The sequence below is a fragment of the Typopeltis vanoorti genome, chromosome 23 (assembly GCF_054136105.1).
Source record: "Typopeltis vanoorti isolate ZY-2024b chromosome 23, IOZ_Tvanoo_1.0, whole genome shotgun sequence".
NCBI lineage: Eukaryota > Metazoa > Arthropoda > Arachnida > Uropygi > Thelyphonidae > Typopeltis > Typopeltis vanoorti.
Window position 1 is genome coordinate 24,961,037 of NC_143571.1, and position 17,886 is coordinate 24,978,922.

A 17,886-nucleotide genomic window follows, 5' to 3' on the forward strand; every position below is an offset into this window, starting at 1 on the left:
ATTAAGGGAAGGGCCACTACCCAGACTGGTTTATCACTCCTTGTCTTAGTATCTCCCATAATGCAAAGTACATCTCCTTGCGGACATGTATAATGCTGTGTCTCCCACTGACGAGACCTCAATAAAGGTCGAAACCGTCTGGGTAGTGGCCCTTCTCTAGCATTATACATGTCTGCAAGGGGATGTGCTTTGCATTATGGGAGATACTAAAACAAGGAGTGATGAGAGCTTGGTCCACCTTTATCACAAGTTGCCTCAGTCCTGAAGATACTTAAAGTGCAAACTTTGTTTGCTTACACTTGGATAAAGAATTAAACTAAATTTATTATACATTGCTCAGGTGTCCAAGATTGCACATAGGATTACTTGGTTATCAAAGACCACACTAACATCCAGAAATAAAGTTATTATTCCCCTTTATAAGGCATTGATACTTCCACATTTGGATTACTATGCTCACGTCTGGTTACCTGGATTCCTTGGGGATGAGGAGGTTGTGGAGAGGGTTCAGAGGGGAGTGACTAAGTCGGTGAGTGTAAAAAACGCTCCCTACATTGATAAATTGAGACCTTGTGGATTGCAGAAGTTGGTTGGTTGATAGGCAGAGAAGAGGGGATACGATAGAAACGTTTAAATTACTAAAAGGTTTTTATAAGATTGATGCAGGGGAAATATTTCAGCTGTGTGATAGTGATGGAAGAACAAGAGGTCATCCCTGGAAGTTGAGGAAAAGTGTGGTTAACAAGGGTGTGAGAACGAGTTTTTTGCCTGGAGGGTGGTGAATGAGTGGAATGCATTGTCTGACTCAGTTGTGAGTTCTTCGTCTGTAAATGAATTCAAGAAGAGATATAATAGATATTGTTTTGATAGTTCGGGTCTCTCACGATGAGTCTAATGACTCCATGGAGACACCCGTAATAATAATAATAATATGCAATCCCTATTTCTCCCGTGGCTGTGTTCACATTGAGGTTCTGAAATATTTTAATGTTTCCATTTCTTCAACTTCTATTTTCCATCAGTCATAGCTGGCATTGTAACATCACTAGCTAGATGGTACACCCTTGCAAAATGCCTACTTAGTAATTCATTTGGATTACGTCCGTTACCTACCCACCATTAGTACTTTCTGAAGTCATCCTTCCATAGTCATTCCTCCTTTTATTGCCGCATAGTGAAAGGATTCTTTAGGATTTCTTTTTAACCTCATCTTAATCAGATTTAGCCTTCCTCACAATAAGTCACCCTTCTTGCCTGTGTATTGTACTGCTCCTGGGCATGCTGATTACAGAAAAATGGTCTGATGTAAAATCAGGTGCAACACAAACATGAATACTAGGACACACTGTTGTCACTACTTTCAACATAATTCATCATCCATATAGATGATGAATTATGTTATGAAGACAGTGTCACTCAACCTGATCTAAAAATTACAGATGTTAATCTCAACTCTTTATCCAGATTATTATTTTAAATGGAACACATGTTGCAGAATTCCTCAACTAAAAATGTTGTCATTAAAGGAAAGCATATAAAAGAAGTAAAATAGTCTGATTATTTAGGTGTTCAACTTTTAGTAAAACAGGGGAAAATTGGTAACATGGTGCTCTTAAGCATTATTGCTGTTATGAAGAGGGTTCCTAGATTGCTTGTTTTGAGAAAACATTTAAGCCAGCAAAGTGGGACAGGTCCTGTGTAAGGTCAAGTAATAAGCACACCACAGAAAACACTGAAGAAGAAAAAGAAACATACAAAGTTAAGCAATACGATGAACATAATGAATGGACCTTCTTCAAATCAAACAAACTGAATTTTGGATGTTCAACAACAGATATTTATCTATTTTGTTATCTAGTTTATTTTATTGTTAAGAATTATGTAGCAAGCATGTTTTGAAATATTAAATATTGTAGACAAAATTATATGTACAGGAATAAATTAGCATAAATAAACTTTTTAAATTTATGTATAATTACATTTTGTGAATAATTCGAACCCCACCATGGGCATGGATGTTTGTGATTGTCTGTGAAAAATACTGGTGGTGGGCGGTAGATGGCAGCAGTGTAGTTGATGGATTGAATGGTGGAGACAGACAGCTGTAGAGTGGGTGGCCTCCCTCAATGAGTCTTTGGCCTCCCTGGAGGTGTCAGTAATAATAATAATAAAAAAACAGACAGACAACATTTGGGGGGAGGAGGTCAACTGAAGAAATTTATAAGGCATTAGACAAAAATTAGTCAAAACACAAAACCTGGGCCGGTTTTATCATTAGGCGAACCAAGGCAATCACCTAGGGGAGCTAAGAATTCGGGGCACCAGATTTTGCTACATAGTTCTGGGAAAAATTATAACCTTCAAAAAAAATTAGTAAAACTTTGATTATTAATAAAAAACTGAAATAAGTCAAGCCCTCCTGGTGCTCACTGATGATCCTACATTATTTTTGCCTTTCTCTATTTCTTCCACTCCCCTGCTCTTTGCATACTTAACCTCAAGTGCAGAGATTTTTCCTCCTTCTGGCATCTCTCCCAAGATGAGCAGGGAATGATATTATTTTTATAAATATCCACATGTGTAGATGTACGTGTGCTTGTGTGAGTATGACAAAATATATATAGAGAGACAATGTATAGGGGCACCTACATTTTCTTTGCCTAGGGGCATCAGGTACTCTCGGACCGGCCCTGCACTAAACTACTGTATGAATGATAGTATTCAATCAATTTTAACTTATACTTTCTTTCATGGTACACAGTGATCAGCATTCATTTATTATAGAAACAAACTACTGTGTTAGAGTACTTAGTTTAATTAGGATGAAATAACACTCAATGTTTCAATACCAAAACATTTATGTCATAGCTTACTGTAATGTATTTTGATGTAGCTTGAGTACCAGTGTATATACATTCCTAATGATAACCTTCATATAAAATGCCATCAGCAGGAGCCAGACTGAGAAGAGATACCAAGGTTGAGTTAATGCAGAGGTAACATATTTCCCATATGCAAGTAGTAAAAAAAGGTGTACCACCTTATTATTAAAATTCTCTGGATTAGAGATAGGTGTAGAAGTTTTTCACTTGGTTGCAAATTAAATTAAATTTACTAAGAACTTATATTCTCGTTTTATCCTTTATCCAAGTGTAATCAAACAAAGTTTTCATGTGTAGTACATTCACAACTAGGCTACTTGTATAGAGAGACTAAATGAGTTCACATTTATTACCTTTTTGTATCCAATAATGCAGAGTACAACCCTCTCAGATGTGTATAATGCTATGCATTATGGGAAGGACCACTGCCCAGACCCAGAAGAGACACCTAAATATATGATGTCTGCATTAATTCAAACTTCTTATCTTTTCTTGGTCTGGCTCCCACTTATGAAACTTCAATAAAGGTTAAAATCATTCTGGATAGTAGCCCTTCCCATAAGGCATAGCATTATACACATCCAAAATGGAATGTGCTTTTCATTATGGAATACAAAGTCAATTAATTGAAGTCATTTAACTTGTTTATACGAATAGCCTAATTGTGAACGTAGTTGTGCTTGCTTTCTTACTGTCAGTCACGTCCCTTACTTATTCTAATGCTTACTACCACTCACAACTTATCATCCTCATTGCCTTCTTTAAATGACAATTTCACAATTTAAATGCTTCATTTCACTCCTAAATTTATTCTCAAGTTTCATCTATGTTACAGAAATATATTCAATGCCATTAAACTATTCAGTTTAATTCCTCCATGGATTATTTTCATTCTATCTACAATATTAGAGAATAAAATCTTACTTTTTTTCAGAGTAATGTAATTTGATACAGTGAATTTCTTTTGGAATAATATTTGCTATAAAGCTTATTGGTAGCTTCTTACAGTGAGTGAATGAGTTTAATATAATAGTATAATTATATTTAATGATGAAGCAACTTAATAAAAAAAAACTATATAGTTGTAGAAACTGGTTAGGAATAAAATACAGGACTGGGTTGATGGACATAAGATTCCCTATGATGGTCAGCATGGGTTTGGAAAGGACAGGTCTAGTTTAGCAGTCTTCTTACATCTTATGATAAGGTGATGAATGTGTTGGATAAGGGAGATTCATATACAGTAATTTTCTTGGACTTTGCAAAGGCATTTGATTGATTACCACATGACAGATTGCTGTGTAACCTGCATAAGATGGGATTGGATAACAGTTTGATTAGATGGGATTGAAGACTGGCTTTCTGAATGACATCAGCAAGTTGTGCATGATGGAGCAGTGTCTCAGAAAAGGAAGGTGACAGGTTGCATTCCTCAGGGTTGTTCTTGGGTCCTACTGTTTAACTTATTTGTTAATGATATTTCATGTGGATTAACTGGGAATTTTCAAATGTTTGCTGATGGTGCAAAGCTAGGTAGAATTATTAGGAGTATTGCTGATAATTCTCTAAAGGAAGATTTGAATAGACTTTTAGCTTAGATAGATGAGTTAGTTGTATGTTTAATATTAATAAATGTAAAGTTCTACACTTTATAGTGTAGAGATATAAGACTATGTATTGTATTGGTTGAGCTGTGCTTCAGGAAGTGGATGAGATTCAGGATCTAGGGATGATAGTAGATAGTGGACTAAAGTTCCGAGAACACATTGCAAGTGTCGAGAAGACTGCACATCATATTGCTACTATGATAAAAAGTACAATGACAAGTAGGGATAAGGAGGCGATGGTGTCTCTATATGAGGCATTGGTCAGACAGCTAATGGACTATTGTGCTCAAATTTGGTCACTTAATTTTCAGTGTGATGTGGAAACACTAGAGTGGATCCAAAGACAAATGACCAAGGTGATATCAGAAATTTGCAGTGTTGGCTAAGCAAAGTGGTTGAGGAACATGGATTAATATGGATTACAGAGTTTGGAGGATATGAGGAAAAGATTAGATATGATACAGCAATTGAAGATGGGCAAGGGATTCTACCAGATTAATACAGAAGGAATTATGAAAAAGAGTGGATAGTAAGATTGGAAGAACAAGAGGCCATCCCTGGAAGTTGTATAGATGTGGTGAAGAAGGGTGTGAGAAGTAGATTTTTTACATGGAGAGGTGTTGGCAAGTGGAATGCATTGTCAGAGTGCATTGTGAATGCAGGAACTGCAAATGATTTCTAAGTTCAATATGATAGCCATGTTTCTGGTTGAGTGGACCTCCCATGATGAGTCTACTGACTCCATGGAGTTTACTGTAATAATAATACTTTGCTCTGGGTTTAAAAAAAATCCAGATGATGGATACCTACAAAGTAAGACTATTAATTTAAACTAAAACAGATAATATAAAGCAATATAAATCAATACCATCTACAATATTCTTAATTATTATTATTATTATTCAGGCCTCCATGGAGTCAAAAGACTCATTGTGGGAGGTCCTTCCTAAGAAACACAAAGTCTATCAAGACTCATCGAGGGGAGGTTCCCCCCCCCCCTGAGAAACACAAAGTCTATCATATCACTACTTAAACTCATTGACTGTTCTCGCTCTCACCACTACATCAGGCAATGCATTCCATGGTTCAACCACCCTCCATGCAAAGAAACCACTAATCACCCTCTTTCAAACAGTTTCCTTTCATAACTTCCAGGGATGGCCTCTTGTCATCACTCCTTCCCACTGTTCAACCAAGCGAAAGAACTCTCCAGTGTCAACCCTGTAACCACCTCTCAACAGTTTAAAAGTCTCAATCATATCACCTCTACTTCTTCTGTCAACCAACCTCTGCAGTCCACATTCCCTCAGCCAATCCTCATAATTAACATTGTACAGTCCTGAAACCATCTTTGTTATCCACCTCTGTATCCTTTCCACAGTTAACTTATCCCCTTCAAATCCTGGGGAACAAATGGTTACTTAATACCATTAAGGATGATACTAAATGGATTTTTCTTGCAAACATTTATATGCAAACAAACATTCGATTTAAATATTCATATGGATGCCTTCTGTTATCAACTATGACCTCCCTCTCAGTTGTCAAACCTTCAAATAAATGAACCTGATCCTTGAATGGCTTAATGTATAAATGACCTCTGATACAGCACTAAGTAAAATTACCTTCAGTTATCCAATCCCTCAATAATCTGACTGGCAAATTGCTCTTATACGGTGGTTGGATAATGAGGAATTACTAGCTTAAACTAATTTTTCTTCTTTTTCTGTATGTTTACATATGGAAGAATATGACTTAAAAAACAAGACATTAATGTTGATAATATCCAGAAATATTAATGTTGATCATTTTTTTCCTTTCAAAAATTAATTGGGCCAAATGAACTTTTTTTAAAACATTCTACAGTATTTAAATACATTCATATGGATGCCTTCTCTTATGTACTTACTTTAAACAAGTTCTTATTCATATCAGTTTGCATACCATATTGAAAATGATTTAGTAAGTGAAATGGAAATATTGACATTGATACCTTTCTCTTACCTAAGTTTCATCTTTATTTGTGATTATGTATTTGGCTTATGTTCCACTGAACGAAATAATTGAGTAGGTGTTTGCTATAGTATATTACTCAAGGAGACTGATGAAGCCAGAGATTTGGGGATGTTGGTGGATAGGGAGTTGAAGTTTAAGGGGCACATTGCAAAAGTGGCTAAATCAGCTCATCAAATCACTTGGTTACTGAAGAATACTTTGACAAGCAAGTTATTGTTCCTCTGTATTGTTCTTTGATAAGACCCGATCTTGACTACTGTGCCCAGATCTGGGCGCCAGGGTTTCCTTCTTGATGGGGAGGAGGTAGAGAGGATCCAAAGGCGATTGACCAAGATGATAGCAGGTCTATGGAATGAACCTTATGAGAACAGGTTGAAGATTTGTGGGTTGCAGACATTGGTTGATAGGCAGAAGAGGGGTGATATGATTGAGACATTCAAATTATTGAAGGGTTTCTATAAGATTAATTCAGAGGATATTTATCAGAACAGATCTGGTGAAGGGAGGACTAGGGGCCATCCATGGAAACTGGGCAAGAGTGTGGTTAGCCAAGGTGCTAGAACTAGGTTTTTTGCATGGAGAGTGGTGAATGAGTGGAATAAGTTGCCAGAGTCTGTTGTGGGTGCCATGACTGTGAGTGGGTTCAAGGCAAGGTATGATAGATACTGTGTGGAAGCTGAATAGTTGTTGACATGATGTTTAGTGCCTCCCTCGATGAGTCTAAGAACTCCTTGGAGTTGTCCATAATAATAATAATAATAATAATAATGAATTGACCTCATGAAGGAATATGAAATAAATTTGTAATTATTCTTACTATATATTTAGAGCCTCCATAATCACAAGTTAATGTGTCAGGTGACACACAAATTTCACAACACTGTCCAGACTTCTTGAACTTTGCTTCTCCTTTGTTACAAATAACAGGGGAGCATATTTTAGCTTTGCACATGACTTGTCCAAACTGAAATAAGACAAACATATATAATAATATTTTTATTTAAAAAATCTAATATAACAGCTAACAATTCAAAGCAAATATTGTATACCTAATAATTTTTGTTTAAAGAATCTTGTAAGCTGTGCATTTAATTCATACTGATATTATCAATTTTAAGATATAAGCATATTATAGCACACATTACAAAGTTAATATACAGGGCAGCCATAATTAAAGAGGAGGTATTCAGAGCCCTGTAGCAAAAAATGTATTGGATGAAATTCAAGCAAACTTGGGGTAAGTAACCTCTGAAACATAGGGTTTTGATTTACAGAAGATAAAAAAATAGTACAAAATTTGTCCAGTGGGGTATATTTGACATTATAAGGCTGTTGTTTGGGATTAATTAAACAGCAATGGCTAGAAGAGACACAATAAACAATTTTTTGTGTTTGCATAACTTATAGATGTGGTTCAATATGTCCTCCTTTTACATTTCTCCTGAATAGGAGAAATGTAGTCTGATTTAATTTGATTAAATTAAATTATCTGATCTGATTTAACTGCTATCTCATTTAATATTTTTTAAAGTAATTACCCCAGATATCCCATAATCTTCAATTTTTGCCTACTCATTCATTTAATGTCATTTTTTAAAAGAATCTTGCCCAGATTATCAAGGTATTTCATCCATGTTTTATTTATAATCATTCATGTCGTCAGTTGGAACCTCCCACGATGAGTCTGCCAACTCCATGGATGGGGTAATAATAATCATAATAATAATTCATAATTTCATTTGTATTATCAGAGTATTTCATCCATATGTATCAAAATATTCCATCTTCCATCAATCAATCCTTATTGATGGTCATATTTAGTGAAGCATGAATGATGGAACAATAATAAAGAACCAAGAACAAATCCTAAGCAGGCTAGAAGAATTTTATAAAGAACTCTACAGTGATCCTTCAATAGATAAATCAAATATAAATAACTCTTCTCCATTGCATATGGAATTCATCCTCCCATTCACTTCAGATGAAATAAAACAAGCATTAAAACAAATGAAAAATATCCTGGTGAAGACCTAATTCACATAGAATTAATTAAATGGGGAGGAAACAATATAATTCACCATGTCACAAACTTACTAAATCTATGTCTAGAACAGGGGAAGATACCAGAAAATTGGAAAAATGCTACTCTGATACTGTTATTTAAAACCCTGTTTTAAATAGGGGACAAAGAAGAAGTAAAGAACTATAGACCAATTTAGTATTCTCTCTAATCTGTACAAAATTCTCACAAAAGTAATAACAGACAGGTTAACACCTCTTCTAGACTCAAATCAACCAGTAGAACAAGCAGGATTCCGTAAAGGCTTTGACACAATTGATCATATTCATGCAGTAAAACAAATAATAGAAAAAGCAGAAGAAGAAGACCAATTGCCTCTCTGTTTAGCCTTCATTGATTATGAAAAAAAGCATTTGATTCCATCAAAACGAATGCAATAATCAAAGCACTCCAGAATCAGGGAGTTCCTGGAGAATATATGGACCTCCTCCAGGCAATATACCTCACTGCAACAGCAGCAGTCCAACTTCACACGAGTAGCAATAAAATATCAACTGAAAACGGTGTCCGACAAGGAGACTCTCTATCACCCAAAATCTTTACAGCAGTCCTTCAAGAAATATTTAATAATATAAATTGGACAAACCTTGGTATAAAAATTAATAACAGAAACTTAACACACCTAAGATATGCAGATGATATCATAATTTTTGCAAACACTCCAGAAGACTTTAATATAATGATAGAAGACCTATATCATGAAAGCAGAAAAGCCGGTCTAAAAATAAACAGAGAAAAAAAATAAAATTCTGTTTGATCATTTTGTAACACCAAAACACATAATAATCAAAAACAATTTCTTGGAAAGAGTCTCTTCATATACATACTTAGGTCATCTCATTGATCTAAACTGTGGATTCCAAAAGGAAATAAATAGTAAGGTTCAACTTGCCTGGAGTGCATTCAGAAAATTGAAAAGCATTTTTCAAAACAATAATGTCCCACTCTGTTTAAAAAGGAAGACATTTAACCAGTGTATACTTCCAGTCATCATATATGGTTGTGAAACTTCGTCACTAACAAAAGCACTGGCAAATAAACTAACAACAACTCAAAAAAAATGGAGAAGCCAGACTCACATCACTGACATCATTCTTAACCAGTTAAGTGACTAAAATGGAAATGGGCAGGACATCTATCCAGATGAGAAGATGAGCGATGAACCACCTTACTAACGAATTGGATTCCAAAATAAGGGAAACGAGGCCAAGGATGTCCTAAAAGAGGGTGAAGTGATAAAATGTCAAATTTTTTGGGGAAAATTGGTCAACCACTGCCAAGAACAGAGAAAAGTGGAAAGAACTAGAGGAGGCCTTCGTCCAGCAGTGGACAGAAAATGGCTGAAAAGAAGAAGAATGATGGAGACTGAGAAGGTGAGTGGGATTTTAATTATGATAATAAAAACTGAAATGAAGAGCTATCTTGTGATGGTAACAAAATTAGTTTCCTGTATGTTATGCCTCTCTACTTAGAATTTCTGGTAGCATATTAGTTCTGTTCTTAAATATTTGTATAATCAAATGTAATTATTATATAAGGAATAGAGGTACAGGCTTTCATCAAAGAAATAATGAACAAAATGCAATACTTTTGGATAACTTTTCCCCTTCTTTGGATGCTATTCTTTGATTATTATTATTCAGGTCACAAAGTCTATCATACCACTCCATGAACTCATTGACCGTTCTTGGTCTCACCAATCTCAGGCAATGCATTCCATGGCTCAACCATCCTCCATGCAAAGAAACTACTCCTCACCCTCTTGCTCACAGCTTCCTTTTCTAACTTCCAGGGATAGCCATCGCTGTCCTTCCCACTGTTCCACCAAGCAAATGAACTCCTCAATGTCCACCCTGTAACTGCCTCTCAACAGTTTAAAAGTCTCGATCATATCACCTCTACTACTACTTCTGTCCACCAAACTCTGCAGTCCACATTCCCTCAGCCAATCCTCATAACTACAGTCCTGAAACCATCTTTGTTATCCACCTCTGTACCCTTTCCACAGTTAATTTATCACCTTCAAATCTTGGAGACCAAATTTGAGAACAATAGTGTAAGAGTGGTCTGATCAGGGTCTTATACAACAGAATGACAACTCTTTTATCTCTGCAGGTCAGTGTCCTTCTCAGTATTGCAGCAATCCTCTGCATTACCTTCACCACCTTTGCAATATGCTCCCTGAATTTCAGTTTTCTATCAATCATCACTTCCAGATCTCTTGTCTCCCCTATTTCGTCCAGTACAGCTCCTCCAATCGAGTATGCAGCCTCCCATCGATGGATCCCAAATTTCAAGACTTTTAAACTGACATCCCCATTCATTTATTTACTCATCTGTCTAGTTTATTCAAATCCTTTTGCAGGGGTGCCACATCTGCACTATTACTGATTATCCTTCCCAGCTTCACATCATCCACAAACAACTGAATATCCTATTGCAATCCATTGACAATGTCATTGATATAAAGGTTGAATAATATAGGTACTGAGCCCTGTCCACTTGTAACCTTCCGCTTCCTTGATATTGCTCAACCATTCACACAACTCTCTGATACCTAAAAGACAGCCAATCCTGAATCCAGTTGACTACCAATATTTAAATCCATGTGCTGCAACTTAAAAATCAGCTTATCATGTGGTACCCTGTAAAATTCCTTTGCAAAATAAAAAAAAAATGGCCGAATATCTCTTTCCCCTCATCAACTGCTCTTGTCACTTTATTATAAAAGGCAATCATATTACTACCACCCCTTAACAAATCCATGTTGATTCTCACAGATAACATTATCCTCATCTGCCCAATGCTGTATATAGTCCCTCACTAATTTCTCCAAGACCTTAACAACTACTGATGACACACAAACTGGCCTATAATTAGACACTTCCGATCTGCTACTGCCCTTATGCAATGGCACTATCTTACCTTCCTTCAATTCTTTGGGCACCTTTCCCATAGCCAGACTTTCATTGAAAAGCCAGGTCAAAGGAGCTGCCAGTTCTTTAACACATGCTCTCAAAACCTATGGTTAAATACCATCCAGTCCCACAGCTTTACTGACATCCAGAGTACTCAGTATTTGGAACACACTCTCCACTTGACCTCTAAATCCTGAACCTATCCCTCTAGTATTAAAACTTACTTCTCCAGGATGAAATACTCCAATAAAGTGTTCATTGAACATCTCTGCTATGTCCTCTGCATCAGTCACTCTATTCTGTTGTGTCAGAAAAAAGATGATGAGTCATCCTTTTTCCCACCCAACACTAAGTTACTCATAAGGAGAGTATAAGGACATGTTTATGCCTCCGGATGGGAAATGTATTGACTAACGTCCCAAGAACATGTAAATATCCAAATGTGTAAGCTCTAAACAATGTTAGAATAGCCCATAAGTTTAATAGAGAATAGTTGTAAACGAATTAAAATATAAAATCATGTATAAATTGCCAAATAAATATGTATAAGCTAGAGCAAACTTTAAGCCATGTAAAAGCAGTTTGTAGCCACGCTGTCCAATCGGCAGCCGCCATATGTGTGACGACACCACCGCGTGGGGGAGCTGTTTTGGAGTATAAAGGTTTCGGTGGGAATTTGAATTGCTCTTTTATCTCTTATCTCTTGTCTTTGGGTTTCGTCAGCACCTAGTCCTGTCGGAGAGGTGTAGAGCTTGCCGCCACGTGTAGCAAGAATCCCCCCTTGCTATGTGTGCTACGTGGGCCAAGGCTGCAACTACAATGTGTTCAGATCCACAAGAAGAAAGAGCCACTGATGAAATCAACATCAGTGTTCAAATCTGTGTATGAGTGTTTTTCGGTTCGTATGGAAACAAAGGAATAGCAAGACCGCCATCAGTGAAGGTACAGTAAGCCGACCAAAGTATCCAGTTCAAGGCAAGAACGGTAAGCGGAAGATTTTCTTATGTTAAATATTGAATTAAAGTAACCAAAGAATAGGGAAAGTTGAGGAAGTTAAGGAAGTTGAAGTTAAGGAAGCACGCTATTCTGTGTAGTGTTATAGGAACAGTCTGTGATTTGGACACTTTTGTCTACAGTTGAGAAGGAAGCATATTAGGCTCCAGCCGAACAGGAGGCCGAGGTCCAAACTGTTTGTGTGGTTTAAGAACAGTAATGTTATATGGTCAGAACGTAACTAATTGTTAACTAAAATTTTGGAGGGGGGATTAAGTAAGATTAAGGAGTATTATCCTAGAGAAATTCATGTCAGAAGTATTGAGTTGTCTTGTGTATATATGCAATGTTACATGTGTGATAATATTAGGTAACTTAGTTATAAGAGTCTGAGAATAGATGTACGTTTAGAAGTGAGGAGTTTATGTCAAGTAAGGAACTAAAGTATAGAAGTTTTGAATGTGATTAATTAAGTAAAGGGAACCTAGACTCTTTTAAGATTAAGGATTTGATTAACATGTATACTTGTCTTTGTGCAATAATAAATGTGTTTCTTTAAATATAATCAAATGAGTTTGTCATCCTTTCTGCGGATTTGAGCTACCGTTTGAAAAATTTCATACCGTGCATTTAAGGGGAACCATTAGTGATAGAAGAATTGGGACCACGACTGCTTACTTCTTGATCCCTACATTTTTTTTTTAGTATTCTTGGATGACATATCAGAATTTAGTTGCCAGCTGGCGCAGTCTTTAATCGATATAAATTCGTCGGCAAACGCATATCTGATATTAAGTGATACAAAAATTTATGTTAACTGTAAGGCTAAAGTAAAGACAGTTAGAGATATAACGATAAGGCAGTCACACAGACATCCAAGATATAACAATTCCCTTTTTTAGCTATGTGGCCAGTAGGAGGAGAAATGATTGTGGAAGAATGACACTGGGATAAAAATAGGAATAGAGTGACTAATGCAGAGGACATAGTGGAGTTGTTCAATGAACAATTTATTGGAGTATTTCATCCTGGAGTATTTCATCCTAAGATAATCCCTAGGATTTTCTTTGGATCTTAAGGGCCAGTCTCTTCTCATATTCCAGTTTTGCCTTCCTTAGCATATTAGTCACTCTCCTGGGCTGAGTCTTATATTCATCATGCATCTGTTCTCCACCCTCTCCTTATATCTCTTCCATAACCTCTTTTTCACCTGCAGTTCCTGTTTGATATTGTTTGTCATCCACTTTACACCAAATTGTGTCATCTTCTTCTTCACTCGTGGAATACAGCTTACTATTGATGCTAACAAATATTCCTTCACAATTTCCCAAGCACTAATGATATCCTGGCCTTCCAATTCCATCCTCCATGGAAGTGCCCCAAGTTGATATCTAAGACTATTATAATCAGCTGCCTTATTTTCCACATACGTTCCCTTTTCTTTGATACTCCTGCATGTCTATTCATCTTCAAAGTTAAAACACATGGTCACTTTCTCCAAATGGGGGATGTCATCTCAGTTATTATCAGCTCTTCTGATGCTATGACCAAATCCAAAACTCTTGGACCTCTTGTTCCCTCTATTACATGTTGCCTAAGACATTTGTCCCTCAAGAATTCCAGAAATTCCATTCCCTTATTACTATATGCATTTTGCTCTTCCCAGCTTATACTGCTGTAGTTAAAATCTCCCATAACAATCATTATTTTTGCACTTGCCAAGCTCAACTGCCTAAACATCTCTTGCTCCTCATCCTCTGTGCTCCTTGGTTTGTAGCAACACCCACTCTAAATATCCTGTCTTGGCCACTTCTGCCTCACACCATATGCTTTCAAAACCATTAGTGTCACTGCCTTCCAAAGCCTCCACTCTTAGAGGACATAAGTCATCACTTATCATAAGCAGTACTTCATCACAGGGTTTTCATTTCCTATCATGCTAAAAAATGCTGTACCCTGCTACTTCAATTCTTGTTATTATATCATCTTCTGTCAACCACATCTCAGAGATCCCAATAATCTTTGGTCAGGCTGATGCTATCAGTGCCACCAATTCATCTCTTTTATTTTGGATATTCCTGGCATTAGTATAGAGCATAAAAATGTCACTGCTTCTTACCTATCATTATCCCCTCCAGACACCACTGCACTCAGTGTCACCTGATGTCGTCCCCCTTCCCCCAAGCACCCATTCCCACAAGAGGCCACACCTGCTACCATCCACCCTGGGAATTCTAGTTTCCCTGGATTGATACACTGACTCATTCAGAAAACAGCAATATCTCTAGATGCTTTCGTCCTTCCTCATTCAAATGTAAGTGGGCTCTCACATACAGTTCCCTTCTGTCCTCAAATGCCCTCCAAGCATATTCCAATCCTCTCTTCAGACACATTCTGGCTATAATGCTATTCAGTATTACTGCTCTTCTGCTCGGCTCGTCACTATCATACCTGGGCATCACACACACAATCTTTCTTCTCTATGTTTTCTTTTGTATGACCTCAAGCAAGAATCTCAGATCTCTCGCCACCACAGTTACATTGCCTCTCAAGTCATTCGTGCCCATCATCACAATCATTTCATCTACCCTTTCACCGGTCTTAATTGCCATAGCCACACTTTCTATCGTTTCCTCCAGGCAAACACTCCTCTGGGATCCTATCTTGCACACTACAGATCACCGAGTCTCCATACATCACACCTTTACCACTCTGTTCCTTGATTGCTCACCTACATCCCTCTCACTCTCTCTCTCCTCTAACCCTTTCTCTCTGTGTTCTCCTATTTACCTGCTATTCTGGAATCACTCTGTCCCTGGTTCCAGCACTCCCTCATATTCTTCCCATTTCCTCTCTCTCTGTTTTCCATTCTCCCCTCTTTTATCATTCCCATACCGCTCTCTCTCTCTCATTCCCTCTCTTCTATTGTTTCTATTCTCTCCTCTCTTATCATTCCCATAACTCTCTCTGACTCCTACTCTGATTCGCCTTGCATTCATCTCTTCCATTCACCTAATCTCATCTTTCATACTTCTCATCTCTTTCCCAAGACATTCCACCTCCTCTTTCAGCTCATCTATCTCTCTCTGCAAGTTAGTCACTTACTCAGCATTCATCCTCCCAATCAAGACTATCCCCGAAAACTTCATAATCATTCAAGCCTTCCACACTCCCCACTGTTATTTCTTCATCCATATTTCGCTCGTCACCTGACATTCATTTCCCATCCCTGATGCAACTAGATCGGTTATCGTGATATCTAATTCATTAAATTCCTCCCATTGCATACATTTTGCACATATACACACCCCCCTTCTCTCAGCCGCCACATATCCAACTCCTGGGATGCATACATACCGCAAACACTGCATGCCACAAAATCCTTTATTATGTTATATAAAATAGAGTCCTTAAATGGGGAAGGACTTGGTGACACGCCACTTGTAACTGGAGCTGCGGCTGCTGTCATTCACTTGCTACCGAGGAACTACTAAACTAAATGTTAAATATTAAATACTACTGCAACTAAATGCTAAATACTATGTTATACGCTCTACTGTAAGCTAATTTACTTATGCGATACTACAAGTATAAACTATATTTAACTATATTAAATAACCAAAACTTATCTTATCACTGCAGATATGTCTGACTCTGACCTCGTTTTCTCGGTAAACCAAAAACAATACAATATATAACAACAAAACTAGCAGCACCAATTTTTTTTCACCGAAAAAAAAAAAATGTAGCACAATTCATGAAAGAAGTCACACTATATACTGTTTAAAAAAACATTTTTTTTACCACAGCTCAAATCCACCGCCACGTGCTTCAGCGATTGATGTTTGCAAATTTTCTATCTAGCAGTTTTCTCATAGACTGAAAACACTGATTCTGAAATACCTGAAGCCTGTACTGAGCACTCTTCTCACTTATGGACTTTGGGCACCAATTTTTTTTCACCGAAAAAAAAAAAAAATGTAGCACAATTCATGAAAGAAGTCACACTATATACTGTTTAAAAAAACATTTTTTTTACCACAGCTCAAATCCACCGCCACGTGCTTCAGCGATTGATGTTTGCAAATTTTCTATCTAGCAGTTTTCTCATAGACTGAAAACACTGATTCTGAAATACCTGAAGCCTGTACTGAGCACTCTTCTCACTTATGGGCTTTGAACAACCCCTGTGCTATCAGATATTTTTTTAAATTTCATTTGAACCTTGTAGTATGTTAAAAAATTTAATGCCTAATATAGCATAGAATAGCATAATCCGCACAGTTAGCTGTGCTGTAGTGTGTGTAGTGGCTGTGCACTTTGCAACTATATGCCTGGGGATGGAGTGTCCTAGGTTTGATTCCTGTCAACGACGTGAGGAGTTCAAGGATTTTCCTCAGTCATAGCCAAGTTGGTGTTGGGTGTGGACAGTAGGGTTTTTCAACAGTTTATCCTGGTGTTTTTCATCCTGCAAAGTAGGCAAACCGGCCTTGAGAACTCAACACTATGGACATAGGATACACCGGGGCATAGGGCTGACCACCTTATCCTGTGAATGGGTTGAGGTCCGATGATTAATAAATCCTCAACACTGCAAAGTAAAAGAGGATAAAAAGAAGATGAGATGAGATCTAGTATAGAAAAGCAAATGTTTGGTATTTTGGTTATTTGGCTTTTTTTCAACACACCTGGTAGAAAGGGAGAGAAGAAGGGTTCACTCCTGGAAATTGTAAGGGTGTAGTTAGCAGGGATGCGAGGATTAGATTTTTGGGCAGTGAATGGATTGCCAGAGACAATGCTTTGTTGCTGAATGAGTCGACAGAACCAGTGCTTTGTTCGTGAATGAGTTTTGAAAAGTATGACAGGTATTTGTGAATAATGGTTAGTACAGGTATTCCATAATGAGTCATTGATTCCATAGAGATGCCTGAGAAACACCTATTCTACCTGCCTTCAACTCTTTAATGATTTAGCACATATGAAAAATATTTGCAATCTTTAGTGGCAGAATCACACCCTATGATGCTGTTTAATTCTACAGAACACTATTTGTGTGAAAACTGAAATGCAGTTAAGAGTGTGTTCGTATATAATAAGGCAAGTGGATAGAAAAACAAAATGAGGCAGTAGAAAATAACTGACATGGATTAATGCAGAAAATAACTGATACTAGTAATAAAATGATTTCTGTTGGCAAGTATTTGTTAAATAAACAGTAATGAAAAAGCAACTGCCAAATAAATATTCCACTAAATCATATGAAGAAGAACTTTGAAGAATTAGTTTTCTTCTAGAAAAAAAATGTAAACTGGAAAAAAAAATGGAAAGAAATCTTGTTAATGATAAAAATTATCAAATATATCCTATTCACATTAGTATATATTAGAATA

General features: G+C 36.9%; 1 protein-coding gene across 3 annotated transcripts in view; it reads right to left on the minus strand.

Annotated features, from left to right (window-relative positions):
- LOC150093698 (kielin/chordin-like protein) overlaps window positions 1-17,886 on the minus strand; it is a 1,333,292-nt gene that overhangs the window by 143,614 nt on the left and 1,171,792 nt on the right. For all 3 annotated transcript variants that reach the window (XM_090412628.1, XM_090412627.1, XM_090412629.1), the window contains one exon: window positions 7,323-7,469. In XM_090412628.1, coding sequence (XP_090268754.1) covers window positions 7,323-7,469 — 147 coding nt within the window. The remainder of the gene's footprint in view (window positions 1-7,322; window positions 7,470-17,886) is intronic.